The sequence below is a fragment of the Lepidochelys kempii genome, chromosome 7, assembly GCF_965140285.1.
Source record: "Lepidochelys kempii isolate rLepKem1 chromosome 7, rLepKem1.hap1, whole genome shotgun sequence".
NCBI classification, from domain to species: domain Eukaryota; kingdom Metazoa; phylum Chordata; order Testudines; family Cheloniidae; genus Lepidochelys; species Lepidochelys kempii.
The window spans coordinates 78,742,126-78,758,434 of NC_136386.1; the positions used below are offsets into that span (position 1 = coordinate 78,742,126).

Here is a 16,309-nt window from a genome sequence, read left to right on the forward strand (position 1 = left end):
TGCTCCACAAGAGCCCTTGTCTCACTGAGTGCACAGCTTTCATAGGACACAGCATTACCTTCCTCTCTGCCAAACACTTCTGCTTTTTCTATGTTCTCTTGAAAATAAACTTAAAAGTTCTATGCAAAACCTACACTGAAAAATATAGCAGCAAAGTAGATTACTAAAATTGGGAAACATTAAATACTAGGATTGCAACTCTAATTCTTCTCTGTGCATGTGCATTACAGTAGTCCATTTCATCGTCATATATTATATTAGTTCCACAGAAATAATTAGGTAATGCTTAGTGGAAGAGTTTAGATTGTAAGTGGGTGTTCGTGTGGGCCTGTTCTTCATTTTGGGTCCCTCACTGCAAAGATTGGGTATTGTGTAGTGATTGAAGCTGGGGTCTACTTATTGATCAGTGATAAAAATATATCTCCTTTGCCTCATTCACTGCCTGCAGATTGTATTGCAATGCACAGACACAAGGGTGACCCTAGGCAAAACACACTAATGTGTATATAGGATAAAAGTATAGTATCTTATCAGCATGTTTATTGATTGATATTTGTATCAAATACTTTTCATACTGTGGAGAAACAAGTACATCTTTATGTAATATGTTTTGGTAATTTTAATTAAAGGGCTATTACAACTACATTCAGATATATTTGAAAAGTGGTACTAGGTGGTACATTGTCTGATGGATTGGGCATTAAAGGCTTTTTTTGGGGAAAAATCTCTTTTAATCCACCTAGAATAAGGAATAAATAAATCAGAAATAAAAAGCAGTGTCCAAAAGCATTAGGAATTGGGGCTACTAACTTAATTCATGATTTTTAAAAATTCCTTTTACAAGGTATAGTCTAATGTTAAGCTTGAACAAAATGCTCCTTGTCACAGTTCTCAGGGTAACTGCACCTCTGACCCCTTTGTGGCCTCCTTCAGGATACCCCACTAGGCATCAGGCCTCTAGCCATTATCTTTCTTAGGGCGGAGTCCCACAACTCTCTCTGTCTAGACTGCGGATTTAGGCTGCAATTCTTCAGTTCACTGTGATCATCTCAGCAGGTCTGTATTTAGTTTAGCACTTACAGTCCTGGTCTCTCTGGGGCAATGACAGAGTTAATCTGTGACCAGTCAGCCTTTGTAAAGCCAAGTATTTATTTGGAACAAAAGCATTGTAGAGAACACATCTTAAAAATAATAAACTGCTTACATGCATGTCTGGTTTCCCAGGTGTCACCCATCTTCCACATGGGGACCTTAGCAGATTTTTAAAGTACTTCAGGTCCTCTCAGAGGGCCAGCCCCTCTGGGCCCAGTCTGAAGTCTGTCAGTTCTTGGATCAAGGGGAATGACCTCTCTCCCCATGTTAGGGTGGTCACGTTGTATAGTTTTTTGTTATTTCTTTGACAGCCTGTTTAATGAGGTCGTGCCAGTATATACGATCTCCCTAGAGGGCAAAGCTTCTCCAGACTTGTTCCTTGTCTAAGGGTTTGCCCTGTGACTTTAGTTCCTGCAGGAAGCTCCTGTAATTTTCCAGTGGAGCCAGAATACAATCCCATAAAGACACACGTAACATTTATAAAGATGATAGTCTTGAATATTCCATGTGTCCATAGTATGTCACAATATTTACATGAAGAAAAAACACAAACATGAATGCTGCTTAAAACAAATGAACATCTACTGCATGTCTCTGTTAAGAGAATTTTGTAATACAGCAAGAAAGCATGTACTTAACCTTACCTCAATTTGAAGAGCAAATCTAAAGTTTTCTCCATTTTTTCTTGAAAAGTGCTATCATTGTGTTCCAGGGTCAAGGTGCAATAACTGAACGGTTGAGAAGTTTCAGTATGCATGACTTAACAGCTATTCAAGGAGATGAGCCAGTGGGACAAAGATCCTATCAGACTTTACCTGAAATCAAAAAGAAAACGAAAAGTTCTGTCAATGAGTCTCTGGGTATGTATCTTGTTAAAGTTTTGGGGTACTCATGTTGTTAAATTCTGATATGTAAAAGCCAGGAAGTGGAAAGAGCAGAACTTTTTTATTCTCTTAAATATTTGTGGTGGAAAAAACCCCAATCTCTTCCTGCAAATTTGAATAGATCTGGCTTGATATGCAGTGTTTTCAACTAGGATTATATCCATCAAAACTGAGCTTCTGAACTCTTTTCTTGGTGGTTCTTTTCCCTTCGTGGCTCTACTGGGGGAGATATGAGGATAATCTATTTGCTATCTATCTTGTTGAGTCTGTGGTTTGTGTTGCTAACTTAAATAAATAAGTAAAAGAAATGCTGACGTGCAAGTCAGATTTATTGGATGCTACCCATAATTGTCACTGTTGATGTCATGGAACATGTGAAAAGTTGTGGCAATTAAGTAAATCGGAAGAGAACAAACTAATGAAAAAAGGGTGAATGTAACAGGCTTTTTAAAAAGATGGTTAAAAAGTGAACATGCTTGTAGCAACAAAAGTAATTTTAGTCCATTGAGGAGCTGCCATAGGAAAATTAAAATTTGGGAGTGAAGAATAGTACTTAGTGACACAGCATTTCAGTTTCTGTGCTGTATCTTAAGTGCAAATGCACAAGTTAACAGGTGGTTTTCCAGAATTTTTTGACACTGTAGATTAAATAGTAAAGTTTCTGGAAGGTATCACAACTTCCATTATTAATGAATAGCACTTATGAATCTCTGCGCTACTTTAAAGAAAATGAAAAAGTTCAGAAGGGTAGAAATCATCCCTTATAGCTAAGTTTTTGCCATGGATATTTTTAGTAGAAGTCCTGGACAGGTAACAGGCAATAAACAAAAATTCACGGGAGCCCGTGACCTGTTCTGACTTTCACTAAAAATATCCCTGACAAAACAGGTAGGCGGGTTCAGCACACAGTGCTGCTGGGGCTCCTGGGTCCCCCACCTCTCTGGTGCTTGGGAGCTCTGGGGTCCCCTCCCTGTGGGGCTGGGCTGCTGTGGAGTCCCCTTGCCCTCAGGGCAGCTAGGAGCTGCAGGGTCCCCCTGTTGCGGCCGGGCTGCTGCGGGATCCCCACCAGGGCTGGGGGTGAGAGCTGAGGAGGTGGCTGGGAGCTCCAGCCCCGGGGCAGAAAATATTACAGAGGACAGTGGAAATTACGGATTCCATGACTTTGTGACATAATTGTAGCCTTACTTATAGCTGAAGTCTGACTAAAATTATAAAATAGCTGCTGCCTCTTACAAAGGAATAGTTCTGCTTTATTTTCCTCCTTTCTGTTTCATTTAAGTTGGGGGTAGTCAATAGGCAGACTGTGGGCCAAATCCGGACCGCCAGACGCTTTTGAAAGGACCCCAAAATCTTTTATTTACTTATCATTAGTGTTGGTTTATTATTATGATTATTATTATTTTTCTCTGGAGGCTAGACCTTGACTATATCTTTGACCAAGAAATTTGGACCTTGACACAAAATAGACTACCCCTGATTTAAGTATTGAAAAGCCGAAGGTAAGTATTACATGAAAAAGGCTTTCATTATTTAAAGAATATCCATACAGGGCATTTCCTGGGGATTAAGAGCTATCTGGAGCAGGTGATAACATTAGCTTGAGCTGAGGATCAATTCCCAGGAAGTGCCTGGCATAGAGACCGTCATCTAAATAAAATATGAGAGTTGGTCAGTGGAAAAGCCTACAAATTCCTATTGTATGTGTACATATGGTTGTATTACAGGTGATGCAGCTGCTATGTACATGGTGTTTCTAGATAACTAATACATTATCTGTTGAATTGTTTGACAATGATCTACTGACATTCCTGTTTGAGTAAATGAACATTTATCCTAATACAAATTAGTTTCATCTAAATTATCTGTATTATTAAATCGTAAAATATTTAGTCTTGTTAAACTTGATCCATTTAGTAATCTACTTGTTTGTTTTTTGCATTTTATATGTATTTTCTATTTCTAGATACAAAATAAAATGTTTCAGAAAGGTCATAGCTAAGCTTTGAAATTGTATATTGGAAACAGCTGCGTCCTCTGGTGAAAATCTTAATAACTCAGTTAAATTTAGGGTAGGTACAGTCATAATTTGCACTCTGCATGCAAAAGGTAGGGACCTGTTGTCCTTTTCCTCAATGCTTAAACAGGAGTTCCTTTTCTTAAAGAAGTTTTGATCCTATTTCTGTAGCTAACAGGAGATACTATACCTGAGTGGAAACAAGTTTTGGCACTGTGTTTATAGAGATAAGGATGTCTTGCACTTACCTCTATGCACAGAAATTTGAAAAATGATTTGTATTAGGAGCTTGCCTGTTCTAAATCTTATAAGGTGATCTCGAACTGCAAATCCCTTAATACTGGGGTAGGAAGGCTAGTGATGTGGGTTGTTCTTTTAAATATATATTCCCAAATACAAAACATCAGTAAGGTTGAGTACATATATTTAAAAAGTAAGCCTTCTTAAACCCTCAAGAACAGTGCAGTTAACCAAAAATGTATGTATGTTCAAGTGCTGTTCATGTCAATTCCAAGTAGGTGTGCGCATGCCACATACACAGTCATCAGAAGGTACCCGTTGGGTCAGCTGAGGCACCCCCTGGAGTTGCTCCTTCATGGCGCCGCACAGAAGTCCAATACCAACCCTCCACATCCTCAGTTCCACCGCCAGTGACTGTCGTTGGACCTGTTTCTCTTGCTTCAGCAAGCAGTTCTCTAGTGATTTCTCTTATCTCCCAAACCTGTAAATCGTTAAATAGTTTAGTATTAGTTATAGTTAGTTTGTGTTCGCCTCCCCCAATTTTCAGGGGGGAGTTTCCCTTCTTGGAGTTCAGGGTATGTCTCGATCCCAAGGGTTTAAACAGGGGTCTCAAACTCCAAGTCCACGGGCCATCTGCAGCCCGAGACTCTCTCCGATGTGGCCCGCGAGGATCCAGCAATTTTGGGGTCAAATCTATCCCTTGGCCCTGCCTTCTGCGCGCGCCCCCCCACCCCACCCCCGGCGTGTCCCCTGGGCCATTTACAATGGCCCGGGGCCCCGCCCACCATCGGCCGCACAGCGGAGCTGAGCAGCTTCTTCCTGCTCGCTCCATGTGGCTCTTGGCCCCCCCCGTGGCCCCGGGGTGGGGCGGGGCTCTGCCTCTGTGTGCTGCCCCTGCCCTGAGCACTCCTGCGACCAATGGGAAGCTGCGGGGGCAGTGCCTGGGGAAGCAGCACATGGAGGCCCCCCGGCCCGCCCCGTCTTGGAGCCCCAAGTAAGTGCCGCACCCCCGACCCCTTCCCAGAGTCTGCACCCCACCCCTCCTGACATACCCCCTCCTGTCCCAACTCTCTCCCAGTCTGTCCCCACCCCCTCCCCACACCTCCCCCCAAACTCCCAGAGCCTGCACCCAGTACCCAAACTCCATCCCAGAGTCTGCACCCCAGACCCTCCCCCATCCAAACTCCCTCCCAGAGCCCAACCTCTCACCCCTTCTGCACCAACTCCGTCCTAGAGCCTGCACCCCAATCCCCTACCCCAGACCTCCTCCCTCATCCAAACTCCCTCCTAAAGCCATAGGCAGGTTGGGGGCAGAGTTTGTGGGGGAATGGAGTTTTGTGGGGCAGGTTCTGGGCAGCATGAGTGACATTATTGGCCCTCTGCAAAGGTTTGAGGACTGGCACTGGTCCTAAGATAAATTGAGTGTGAGAACCCTGGTTTAAACTGTGCAGGACCTCCCACAAACCTATGCCAAAGGGTGATCCCCATGATTCCTGCCTGAAGTGCCTTGGGGAATCCCATCAAACAAATCATTGCAGGATCTGCAAAGGATTCCACCCTGGAACTGAAAAAGAAAGGGACTTCAGGCTCAAACAATTCATCATGGAGTCAGCCCTCTGTCCCCAACCGGCTCCAGGCTAGCAGGACACGGCACCCAGCACCTCTGTGCATAGTGCACTGGCCTCTGTTAGAGGCGCTACAGCACTGAGGAAGGACTCTACGCATAGAGACTCTCATCACTGTCACTCCCTGGCACCGAAGTCCACATATACAGTTGGCATTGACCAGAGGCACAAGAAGGGGTCCGTAGAGTTTTGCACCAGTGGACTCTCCTGTTAGGGAGTGCCAGGTGGAGGAGTTGGAGCTCCCTTCCACCCCAGACACATTCGAGGCGGCCATGATGGCACCACCGTCCCCTGCCAGGTGAGAAAGACCTCTGGCACCACAAGGTATGGCGCCATCCAGGGGCAAGCCAGCAGTGATGGAGCACCGCACGCCTTTTCCTGTTCCTGCCCCCCAGCACCGTTCCCCAGCACTGTCCCACTTGGCACCGCTGTGGTGTCTGTGCTTGGAGTCACTCACTGGACTCCGAGGCAGAGTCTTAATACTCAAGGCGTGGCCAGCAAAGTTCAGAATGGCGGCACTATAGGAAGGTCAAGCCACCCACCATGGTACCGTGGCCGGTGCAGTGGCAGAGGCCCAAGGAATGGCCATTCTGGACCCCGTGGGCATACCATCAGGCCCAGGGTACGTATTCCAGGGGCTCCCAGTATGTCGCTTCAGAAGGGCATGCCCTTTAACTGCCCCGGGACCTTCTCCTACCATGAGGCACAAAGACAGCTTTGGACCTTGAAGAAGATGCCTGTGCAGATGCCGGCACTGAGACCATTCCCGGCACCAAACAGAGCACTGTGCAGGATGAAAGCTGGGGGTCAGAAGGGCCCGATAATGCCCAGGACATCCTTGTCATCGTCCTGCCGATGAGGCAGTGGAGAGGTGGTGGTCTTTTTGCGCTACTCGCCCACCCCCATTGACAATCGAGCCCATGGAGCTGTTGCACAGGGTGGCCCAAAACATGGGTCTCCAGGCCGAGGAAGTGGTCAAGTCAGTGGACCCCATGGTGAACGTCTTAGCACCAAGGGGCCCTCAAGAGTGGCATTACTCCTCATAAAAACTATCCAGGCCACCACTAAGACCTTGTGGCAGACTCATGCCTCTATCCCACGTACAGCTAAATGGATAGAAAGGAAATCTTTTGTACTTTCAAAAGAGTATGAATACCTTTTTATTCATCAACAGCTGAGGTCACTGGTGGTAGCAGCTGCGAATGAGAGAAAGATAGGGGCAGCAGGGCCCAATTCCAAAATCCAAGGACTCGAAGAAGCTGGACCTCTTCAGCAGAAAGGTGTACTCCACCAGGGGTGGGAGTGCGGGCTCCAGCTTCAGATTGCTAACCAGCAAGCAACCTTGAGCTGCTAGAATTTCAATTCATAGGATAGCATGACGAAGTTTAAGGAGCTGAGCCCTACAGACTCTAGAACAGAGTTTGCAGCTGCAGTGGAGGAGAGCAAGTCAGGGGCAAGGACCTCATTGCAGGTCTCCCTGTATGCAACTGACTCAGCCACGTGAATCATGTCCTCCGCCATAGCCATGAGAAGTTTGTGGCTTCAGCTGTCAGGCCTCCCCCCAAAGGTTCCCCAGACAATCCAAGACCTGTTCTTTTGATGGCTCAGGGTTGTTTTCGGAGCAGAAGGACTCCAAACTCCATAGCCTAAAGGATGCAAGGGTAACATTTAAATCCCTGGGACTGCATACCCCGGCTACCCAGAGAAAGCATGTTAAGGCCCAACCTCCCCCGCATTCCTGTCCTCCCCAGCCTAAGCAGGACTTCTCCAGGAAGCAGGGAAGGAATAACAGATCAATCAAGGCCAGGGCTTGAAGAGGCAGTCCTCCGGTTCCAAGCATGCCTCTTTGATGGTGTGCCCAGGGGCGATGCACCAGTCCAGTCACTGGATCCTTCTCCCTGTTTTCTGAACAGTCTATCCCACTTCTATCCTGTGTGGGTCCAGATAACCTCAGAATGCTGAGTTTTCTCTGCACGGTAGACATGGGCTATTCTCTCCAATTCTGCTTCTCTCCTCCTTCCCATCCCCCTTCCATGTCCCTCTTCAGGGACTCTTCTCACAAACAATCTCATGCAGGAGGTGCAAAGGCTCCCAGTCTCAGGAGTGGTAGAGGAGGTCCTTCAGGACCTAAGGGGCAAGGGTTTTTACTCCCAATATTTCTTGAACCCCAAAGCCAAAGAAGGTCTGAGACCCATTCTCGACAGATTCATGAAGAAATGGAAGTTCAGCATGATCTCTTTGGCTACCATCATCCCCTCCCCGGATCCAGGGGGCTGGTATGCCACCCTGAACTTGAAGGACACATACTTGCACGTATCGATAGTCCCATCTCAGAGACTTTCTCAGGTTTGTAGTGAATCGTACAGTTTACAGTCCTTCCCTTCGGCCTGTCAGTGGCCCCTCAGGTGTTCACCAAATGTGTGACAGTCGTGGCCGCCTTCCTGAGAAGACGGCAGGTACAGGTGTTCCTGTGTCTCATTGACTGGCTTGTCAAGGGCCACATCAGGGCTCAAGTAGAGGCACATGTACATCTGATGCAACTGACCTTCAAATGTCTGGGTTTATTGCTGGATATGCCCAAGTACACCCTATCCCCAAACCAAAGGATAGAGTTTATAGGAGCAGGCCTAGACTCCACCCAAGCCAGGGCATTCCTGCCAGAGTTGTGCTTTCATGTGTCCCATCAGACTCAGCGTTTTCCCCACCACGACAGCACCGAGCTGCTTGAAGCTGCTCAGTAACATGGCCACTTGCACATATGGCTGGCTTCAGTATGCTGTCCAAGCAGGGACAGCTTGGACAGGGTAGTCTCGCTTTCTACTCAGGTTGTTAAATCCGTCCAGTGGTGGCTCAACCCTCAGGCAGTTGTGCAGGAGTGCCCTTCTCCAGGTGGTAACCATCAATGTCGCTGGCCACGGATGCTTCAATGTTGGGATGGGATGTGCATCTAGGGGCCCTCAGGACACAAGGCTTCTGGTCCCAAGAAGAACTCACTCCATATCAATGTCAGAGAGCTGAGACCGGTTTGCTTAGCCTATCAAACCTTCCAATCCCACCTGGAGGGCAAGTGTGTATCAGTTATGATGGACAATACAACACCGATCTTTGTTTTATATAAAAGAGACAGGGTGGAGCTCTCTCCTCCCTTATGTCAGGAAGCCCTCAGCTATGGGACTTCTGCATAGCTCACTCAATACACCTAGAGGTGTCTTAACTTCGGGGATCCTAGAATGAGCTGATGGACCACCTCAGCAGATCCTTCCAAAGCCAAAAGTGGTTGATTCGCCCGGACATTGTGAACAGCATCTTCCAATGGTGGGGAATTCCTCAGGTGGACCTGTTTGCGATGAAACTGAACAGGAAGTGTCAGCAGTTTTGCTCCTTCCTGAATCACAGCCTAGGCTCAAATGCGGACACCGTGGAAGGACTGTCTGTTCTATGCATGTCTTCCGCCACACACGCTCGTTCACAAGATCCTGCTCCAGGTCAGAAGAGACAGCATCAGTCATCCTGATAGCACTGGCCTGGCCCTTCCAACACTGGTGTACTCTTGGAACTGTCAGTAGCCTCTCCGATCACCCTGCCATAGGTGCTGGACCTTATCACTCAAGACCACAGTTGCCTCCAGTGTCCCGACCTCAAGTTTCTCCACCTCACAGCGTGGAAGTTTCCTGGCTAAACCACATGGAGTTGGCATGCTCAGCATCTGTCAGGGAGGTCCTACTTGGCAGCCAAAAGCTGTCTATTAGAGCTACTTAGCCAAGTGGAAGAGATTTTCGATTTGTGTGACACAAAAGGGCACATCTCCGATTCAAGCATCAATACCCTTCATCTTGGACTGTCTGTTGTACTTGAAGCAGTCAGGTCTGGTGTCATCCTTAAAGGTTCATCTGGCAGCCATCTCGGAGTTCCACCCGGGGTGGACGGTTGATCGATCTTTGATAGGTCCGATGGTAGGTCATTTTCTCAAGGGCCTAGACAGGTTATATGCTCCAGTCTTCCATCTGATATCAATATGGGACCTTAACTTGGTGCTCTCCAGATTAATGGGACCTCCCTTTGAGCCCTTAGCAACATGCTCGCTCCTCTACCTCCTTGTGGAAAGTAGCATTCCTGATTGTGATAACTTCAGCCAGGAGGGTGTCTGAGCTCAAGGCCTTGACATTCGAGCCTCCATATATGGCATTCTATAAAGACAAGATCTAGTTGCGGCCTCACCCAGCCTTCCTGCCAAAAGTAGTACCTCAGTTTCACGCAAGTCAGGACATCTTCCTCCCAGTGTTTTACATGCTTACAGTTGGGAACAAAGGCTCTACTCTCTGGATGTCAGGCAGGCACTGGCTTTCTATGCTGAAAGGACCCAACAGTTCCAAAAGTCTAACCAGCTCTTGGCCGCTCTAGCAGACAGGATGAAGGGTCTCCCTGTATCATCCCAAAGAATTTCATCATGGATCACGTTCTGCATTTGAGCTTAAGACCTGGTGAAAGTGCCAGTCCCAGCGCTAACAGCGCATTCCACAAGGACGCAGGCCTCCTCGGCCGCATTCCTGGCATAAGTCTCTATGCAGGAGATGTGCAGGGCAGCAACCTGGCCGTCAATCCACACATTCACTTTGCATTATGCCAGCATCCCAGGGAGGATACAGCTTTCATCCAGCATGCCAGGGATGATTCCGTTTTTGTCAGAAGGGTACTTTTTCAGCGAATCCATGAGCTCCGACCCTCCTCTGACAGTCTGCTTGGGAGTCACCTGCTTGGAATCGACATGAAGCAGCACTCGAAGAAAACACAGTCACTTACCTTTTTGTAACTGTTATTCTTCGAGATATGTTGCTTGTTTCCATTCCAAGACCCACCCGCTTTCCCCTCTGTTGGAGCCTCCGACAAGAAGGAACTGAGGAGGCAGCAGGTTGGCAGGGACCTACCTATATGCGGCACCATGACAACGTGACTCCAGGGGACATCTAAGCTGACCTGACTGGTACCGCTAGGGGCACGCACACATCCACTTGGAATGGATATAAGCAACACATCTCAAAGAACAACAGTAACGAAAAGGTAGGTAACTGTTTGTTTTTCCGGACATAATTTCTTCTTTTATATTTTTGACTATTCAAGTTCTGTTGTAGCCCTTCTACCTTCCATCTTACTTTTTGCCTGCCATAGTTTACGCTGCTTTCTATTGGCTTTATTAGGACTGCATTTCCATTTTCTTAAGGATACCTGTCTGTCTGTCTTGAACAATCTCTGGAACCTTGTCATTTAACCATGGTAGGTTTTTCTCTATTCAGGATGTGCTACATAAAGGATTTTTTTATCTGAAAATTGAAATAGCTCATTTAAAAAATGTCCCCTTAAAACAGCAATAAAAAAAAACTGATTTGAAACTTCAAGTATTTCTTAAAAGGTAGCTCTGTACTTGCCATGTGTGTGCAGTATTTGGTGTTAATCCCAAACTGCAATGATTCAAGAAAACTCCTCCAGGAAAACAGCAAATGGTAGTAGGGTAGCTTTGATTTTCACTATATAAACAATTACACTGCCAGTGGAGACAACTTAAAGGAGATCACTGTATCATGGCCAGCATAGTTTTAAGGATTAGTTTTAAGGGCCAATGAGTGGCTTTTGCGCTGCCTGACATTTTTATAGTGTACTATTGTTTGCCCTCCTATCTTGAAACAGATGGCAGATTGACAATTGATGGATTTTCCACATAGCTATGATTTGTGTTTTAGATGAATAAAGAATGTACATGCTAAAATGGACTAAATTTTCATGTTTTTTCAGCAAAATTCAGTAAATTGAAAAGCTCTTATAGCCTCTGAGTTAAGAAACAGCTTTAACTTTCCTGAATGTCCTCATTTGCACTCTCTACAAATACTTACTTTAAAGTTTGTGCTACCGCTATTTATACAGACTTATGGCATACAAACTTTTGCCTGATGTGCTTTATTTTAGGTTACAGAATTCCATTGAAAAAAGATTCTGGAGATGATAAAACAGATGAGGAAATGGAGGGGACTCATTCAGAAGATGAGATGTTTGCTCAGAGGGGTCTCCGACGATCACAAAGCATGAAATCTGTGAAAAGTATTAAAGGTCATAAAGAGGCAAGTGCAGCGTTTTACTTGAAAGTATTGCATTCCATTAATGACAATGTAATTTGCAAATATAATAGTCCAAGAGATCAGAATATTTTATTTATAAAGGACATAGGGTGGTTCTAAATTGTAAGTGGAATGTGGAACACAACAGGTGTACTTACGTTCCCAAAAGCTACCATTCCTGTTTGTCTTCTAAAGGGAAACGAGAGAAGAATAAGCTCGTCAACTATACAAGACAAAGGGAAAAAACTTACTGAACATATAAATATAATTGAATAAAAGAGATTAAGCTCTTTATCTCTGAGCATCATCTCTCAAATGTGTAATTATCATAGTAATGGTGGAACTACAGGCCCAGAGTCTAGAAACAGCTTGGAGGGAGGGAGCCTACTGTCATGACATCTCACTTGAGGTGTGGTTGATACACCAATACAGCCCCTCACTATGCATACAGGGATCCTATAAGGGATAGGACCATTCACATTTTTGTTGTATCCTATGGATACTTTGAACAAGTGCCAATAAACACTGTACTTCGATTTATAACGCAAAGAGGAAAAAAAGATCCTATGTAGGGCTCTACATGTTCTTCACACAGATTTAAAGATACAATGGGAAACCAGGAGCATCATCAAACAAATTACAAACCAGTAATACTGCAACGTAAACACACATGGCAGCCCTCTTCACAACAACATTTCTGCCATTCAGAAGTCTGGGTTTTTCAGCACATCCTGAAGGTCAACAAATTTTGGCCTGTTCTAGATGCAAATGGAGGTGGGAAAGGGAAAGAGTAGCTTTCTAAGCTGAGGGCCCCTCATGGAGAATGCCTGGCTGACAGCCCCGTCTCATGCTCGAGCACCAGAACAAAAGGGGGAAAGGCAGTCTCTCACATATACACATCCCAGGTAATTTAGGGCTTTGTAACTCAGAACATCACTCTAAATTCTGTCTGGAAATCAAGATGCAGCCAGAGCGGATCCTAGAGTACTGGCATTGTGTTTCCAAATACCTTTTTACCGAGTGAGCTGCTATGGACTATGCCATTTTACACTTTAGCTTCTGAGTTTATTTAAGATGAAGCTCCAAGTAAAGCCTGCTGCAATAATCTGAGTTGGAGGTAACAGATGCATGGATGGCAACAGCAGGTTCTTTATACAAAACAAATGGCTCCATGTTTCAAGCCAGCTGTAGCTGAAATAAATATTCTCGCTACTGGATGGCTATGTAACATCAGCTGAGCGTCCAGCAGTGTCACCAGGCAATGCATTTTAATATTAGATGGCCAGTACATAACCACAAGTAAGAGGGTATATATTCTGGTTACTTCTCCAGCCTGCCAATGTATCTTGGTCTTGCTGACTTTCAATCAGCTAGTCCTCTATGCCCCAACCTCTACCTAACCTTGGGTAAGGCGTGTAATAGCATTGGTGGAATCAGGCGAGATAAACAGCTGGGTACTGGCATCCTGCCTCCTCAGACAACTTCCTAGTAACCCTACATATATATAAGTTCTGTTTTGTACTATCAGAATCCCATACAAGAGGCTCCTGGGCAGAAGGGCACATTCTGTAAACCACTCTCTGGGAATTTCATGACTGCTGTAAGATCTTAACAAGTAACATGTTCAGTCCCTGTCATGATAGCTCAGAAGTGGGCAAACTATGGCCTGCGGGCCACATCTGGGCTGTGGGGACCCTCCTGCCCGGCGCCTGAGCTCCTGGCCTGCGAGGGTAGTCCCTGGCCCCTCCCCTGCTGTTCCCCTTCCCCCGCAGCCTCAGTGCGCTGTGCCGTCGGCGCAATGCTCTGGGCGGCCGGGCAGCGCAGTTGCAGAGCCGCAGCCTGACCTGGCGCTCTGGGCAGCGTGGCTGTAGCACCGCCAGCCACCAGTGCTCCAGGCAGTGCGGTAAGGGGGCCGGGGGGTTGGATAGAGGGCAGGGGAGTTTGGGGGCTGTGGTCAGGGGTCGGGGGTGTGGATAGGGGTCGGGGCGGTCAGAGGGCAGGGAACGGGGGTTGGATGGGGCAGGGGTCCGGGGGCGGGGGCAGTCAGGAATGGGGAGTCCAGGGGTGGTGGATGGAGCAGGGGTCCCAGGGGGCTGTCAGGGGACGGGGGGGTTGGGTGAGGCAGGAGTCCCAGGGCAGCCATCAGGGGGTGAGAAGCAGGGGGGTCAGATAGGAGGCCAGGGCTGGGCCACACCTGGCTGTTTGCGGGGAGACAGCCTCCCCTAACCAGCCCTCCATACAATTTTGGAAACCCGATGTGGCCATCAGGCCAAAACGTTTGCCCGCCCCTGTGATAGCTGGATGAATTTATTTAATCTAGTCCTGTATCAAGTGGTCTAATCCTATTTAATACCTGGTTGTGGCAACTGAATTGAAATATGCTGAAGTTGAATCATAACAAATGTTTGTTTTTTTAAAAAGATCACCTTTTGTCTTGGTAATTTTTATGCAACTTAAATGGTAACACTTGATTTCTAACGCCACTTTCTCTTTCAGATACGGTACGGCTCATTAAAATATAAAGTAAAGAAGAGGCCTACGGTGTATTTTTAAGTGTACTACACTTTAAAGACAAAACTGCTGTACTACAAGTAACTTTACTTCGCACATCATGTGTTCAGGATTTGTGTGTATATATAAAAACTTTAAGCATGGTGGTAGGACTAATTTTTATCAGTCTAAATAGCTGTATAAAATGCTTCTAATCTTTAATAGCTTATCATGGGAGGGAGGGATAGCTCAGTGTTTGAGCATTGGCCTGCTACACCCAGGGTTGTGAGCCCTTGAGGGGGCCATTTAGGGATCTGGGGCAAAAATTGGGGATTGGTCCTGCTTTGAGCAGGGGGTTGGACTAGATGACCTCCTGAGGTCCCTTCCAACCCTGAGATTCGATGATTCTATGATCATTTTGACTTGATAGTTAAATGTGGCTAGGAAAAATCCTAGGTTTCTGCACTCATTAAACTTTGTAAGAATTTAATGAATGCCAGAAACAAAGCCTGATTTTTCTCAAAGGTAACTGAACAGCTGCAAATTCCATTAACATCAGTTGAACTTTATGGTGTTTAGCTCTTACAAAACTTAAGCCCATAGTGTTTCCTAGTTTACAATGCAAAAATAGGTATACTTGAATTTGTTTCTAAACCAGGATTCCTGAAAAAGCTTTCATAATTGTGTAAAAATGTACAGTTTTAGAGGACAGTTGAATGAAGGTGGGGAAAGGAAAAAGGAAAGGCCAATTATATTTGGTATGTCCTTAAAAGAACTTTTTACACCTTATTTCCTAATATTTTAAATATTAATAGGTGCACTTTGATATCTGTACAACAGTTTTGCATATTTCTACAGCTGTAAAACAATAACCATGTAATGTTAGTGATTTAAAAAAAAAATCAGATTTCACCAATGTATTTTTAAATGGCAGCAATTTAATCCTTGTATTACCACATCTTACTCTTGGTTACTTAAGCACACGGAAGATGCTGTAGATAACTGCTACTAACCTTTAAAGAATTTCATCAGGTGCCTTTTGTGTTTTAGGAGGAGTACTTTCTCCAGCACATTCAGATGTAAAGTGATTTATGACTAATAGCCAGTTCTCAATTTTAAATTGTGGTAGATACAAATTTGCAGCATCTGCTAGATATCGGGGATATGATCAACTTATCAGTTGTGTGGTACAACTGCCATTGAAATGAATGGGAGTAATGCAGTCACATCTGATGGACTGTTCAGGCCCTAGATTATAGGTTTTTGCTAAGGCTTATTTTACAATATTCTTTTTCAGAATAGCTTTTAGATATCAAACTTGAGTTCTGACAAATGTTTAAGATATATACTTTTCATTATTCCTGAAGTTATTAAGATATTTGTGTATAAATAGCTCTTTTCAAGACTGTCTTCTTGCTGATTCAGTCAGGAATGTTGTAACCCAATTGACATCATGATTTTATTTAATTTTAAAAATCCTTTATACAAATATCTCTAACCAATAGGGATGGAAGGAAAATACTATTGTGAGTTTTTTATACAAATATCTCTGTAGCCAGTAGGGATGGAAGGAAAATACTATGTTTAAAAATTAAATGGAATTTAAAATGTATTGAGTGTTGACAGAAGTGTCACTCTCAATTTAAAGGAAGGTATGTCATAGGATCACTTCCAAAAACTTCCTGCCCTGCACCTTCTCCCAGATACGAGAGAAATACAGCAAGTAGAGACTGTAAGAGGGCAGTAAAATCACATTTCTTTCTGGAACCCCTCACTCCCCCATTCAGTAGCAACCCCCTCTACTGGCCCAGTGCAGTCTACTTGTTTTAGCTAGAATTTTTCTTATTCCTACTGTAA

At 45.2% G+C, this 16,309-nt stretch overlaps 1 protein-coding gene across 3 annotated transcripts in view; it reads left to right on the plus strand.

Annotated features, from left to right (window-relative positions):
- Positions 1–15,857, plus strand: part of REEP3 (receptor accessory protein 3) — a 69,207-nt gene extending 53,350 nt beyond the window's left edge. For all 3 annotated transcript variants that reach the window (XM_073353438.1, XM_073353437.1, XM_073353441.2), the window contains 3 exons: positions 1,805–1,952; positions 11,814–11,965; positions 14,459–15,857. In XM_073353438.1, coding sequence (XP_073209539.1) covers positions 1,805–1,952; positions 11,814–11,965; positions 14,459–14,515 — 357 coding nt within the window. In that variant the 3' untranslated portion in view covers positions 14,516–15,857. The remainder of the gene's footprint in view (positions 1–1,804; positions 1,953–11,813; positions 11,966–14,458) is intronic.
- The last annotated feature ends 452 nt before the right edge of the window (positions 15,858–16,309 follow it).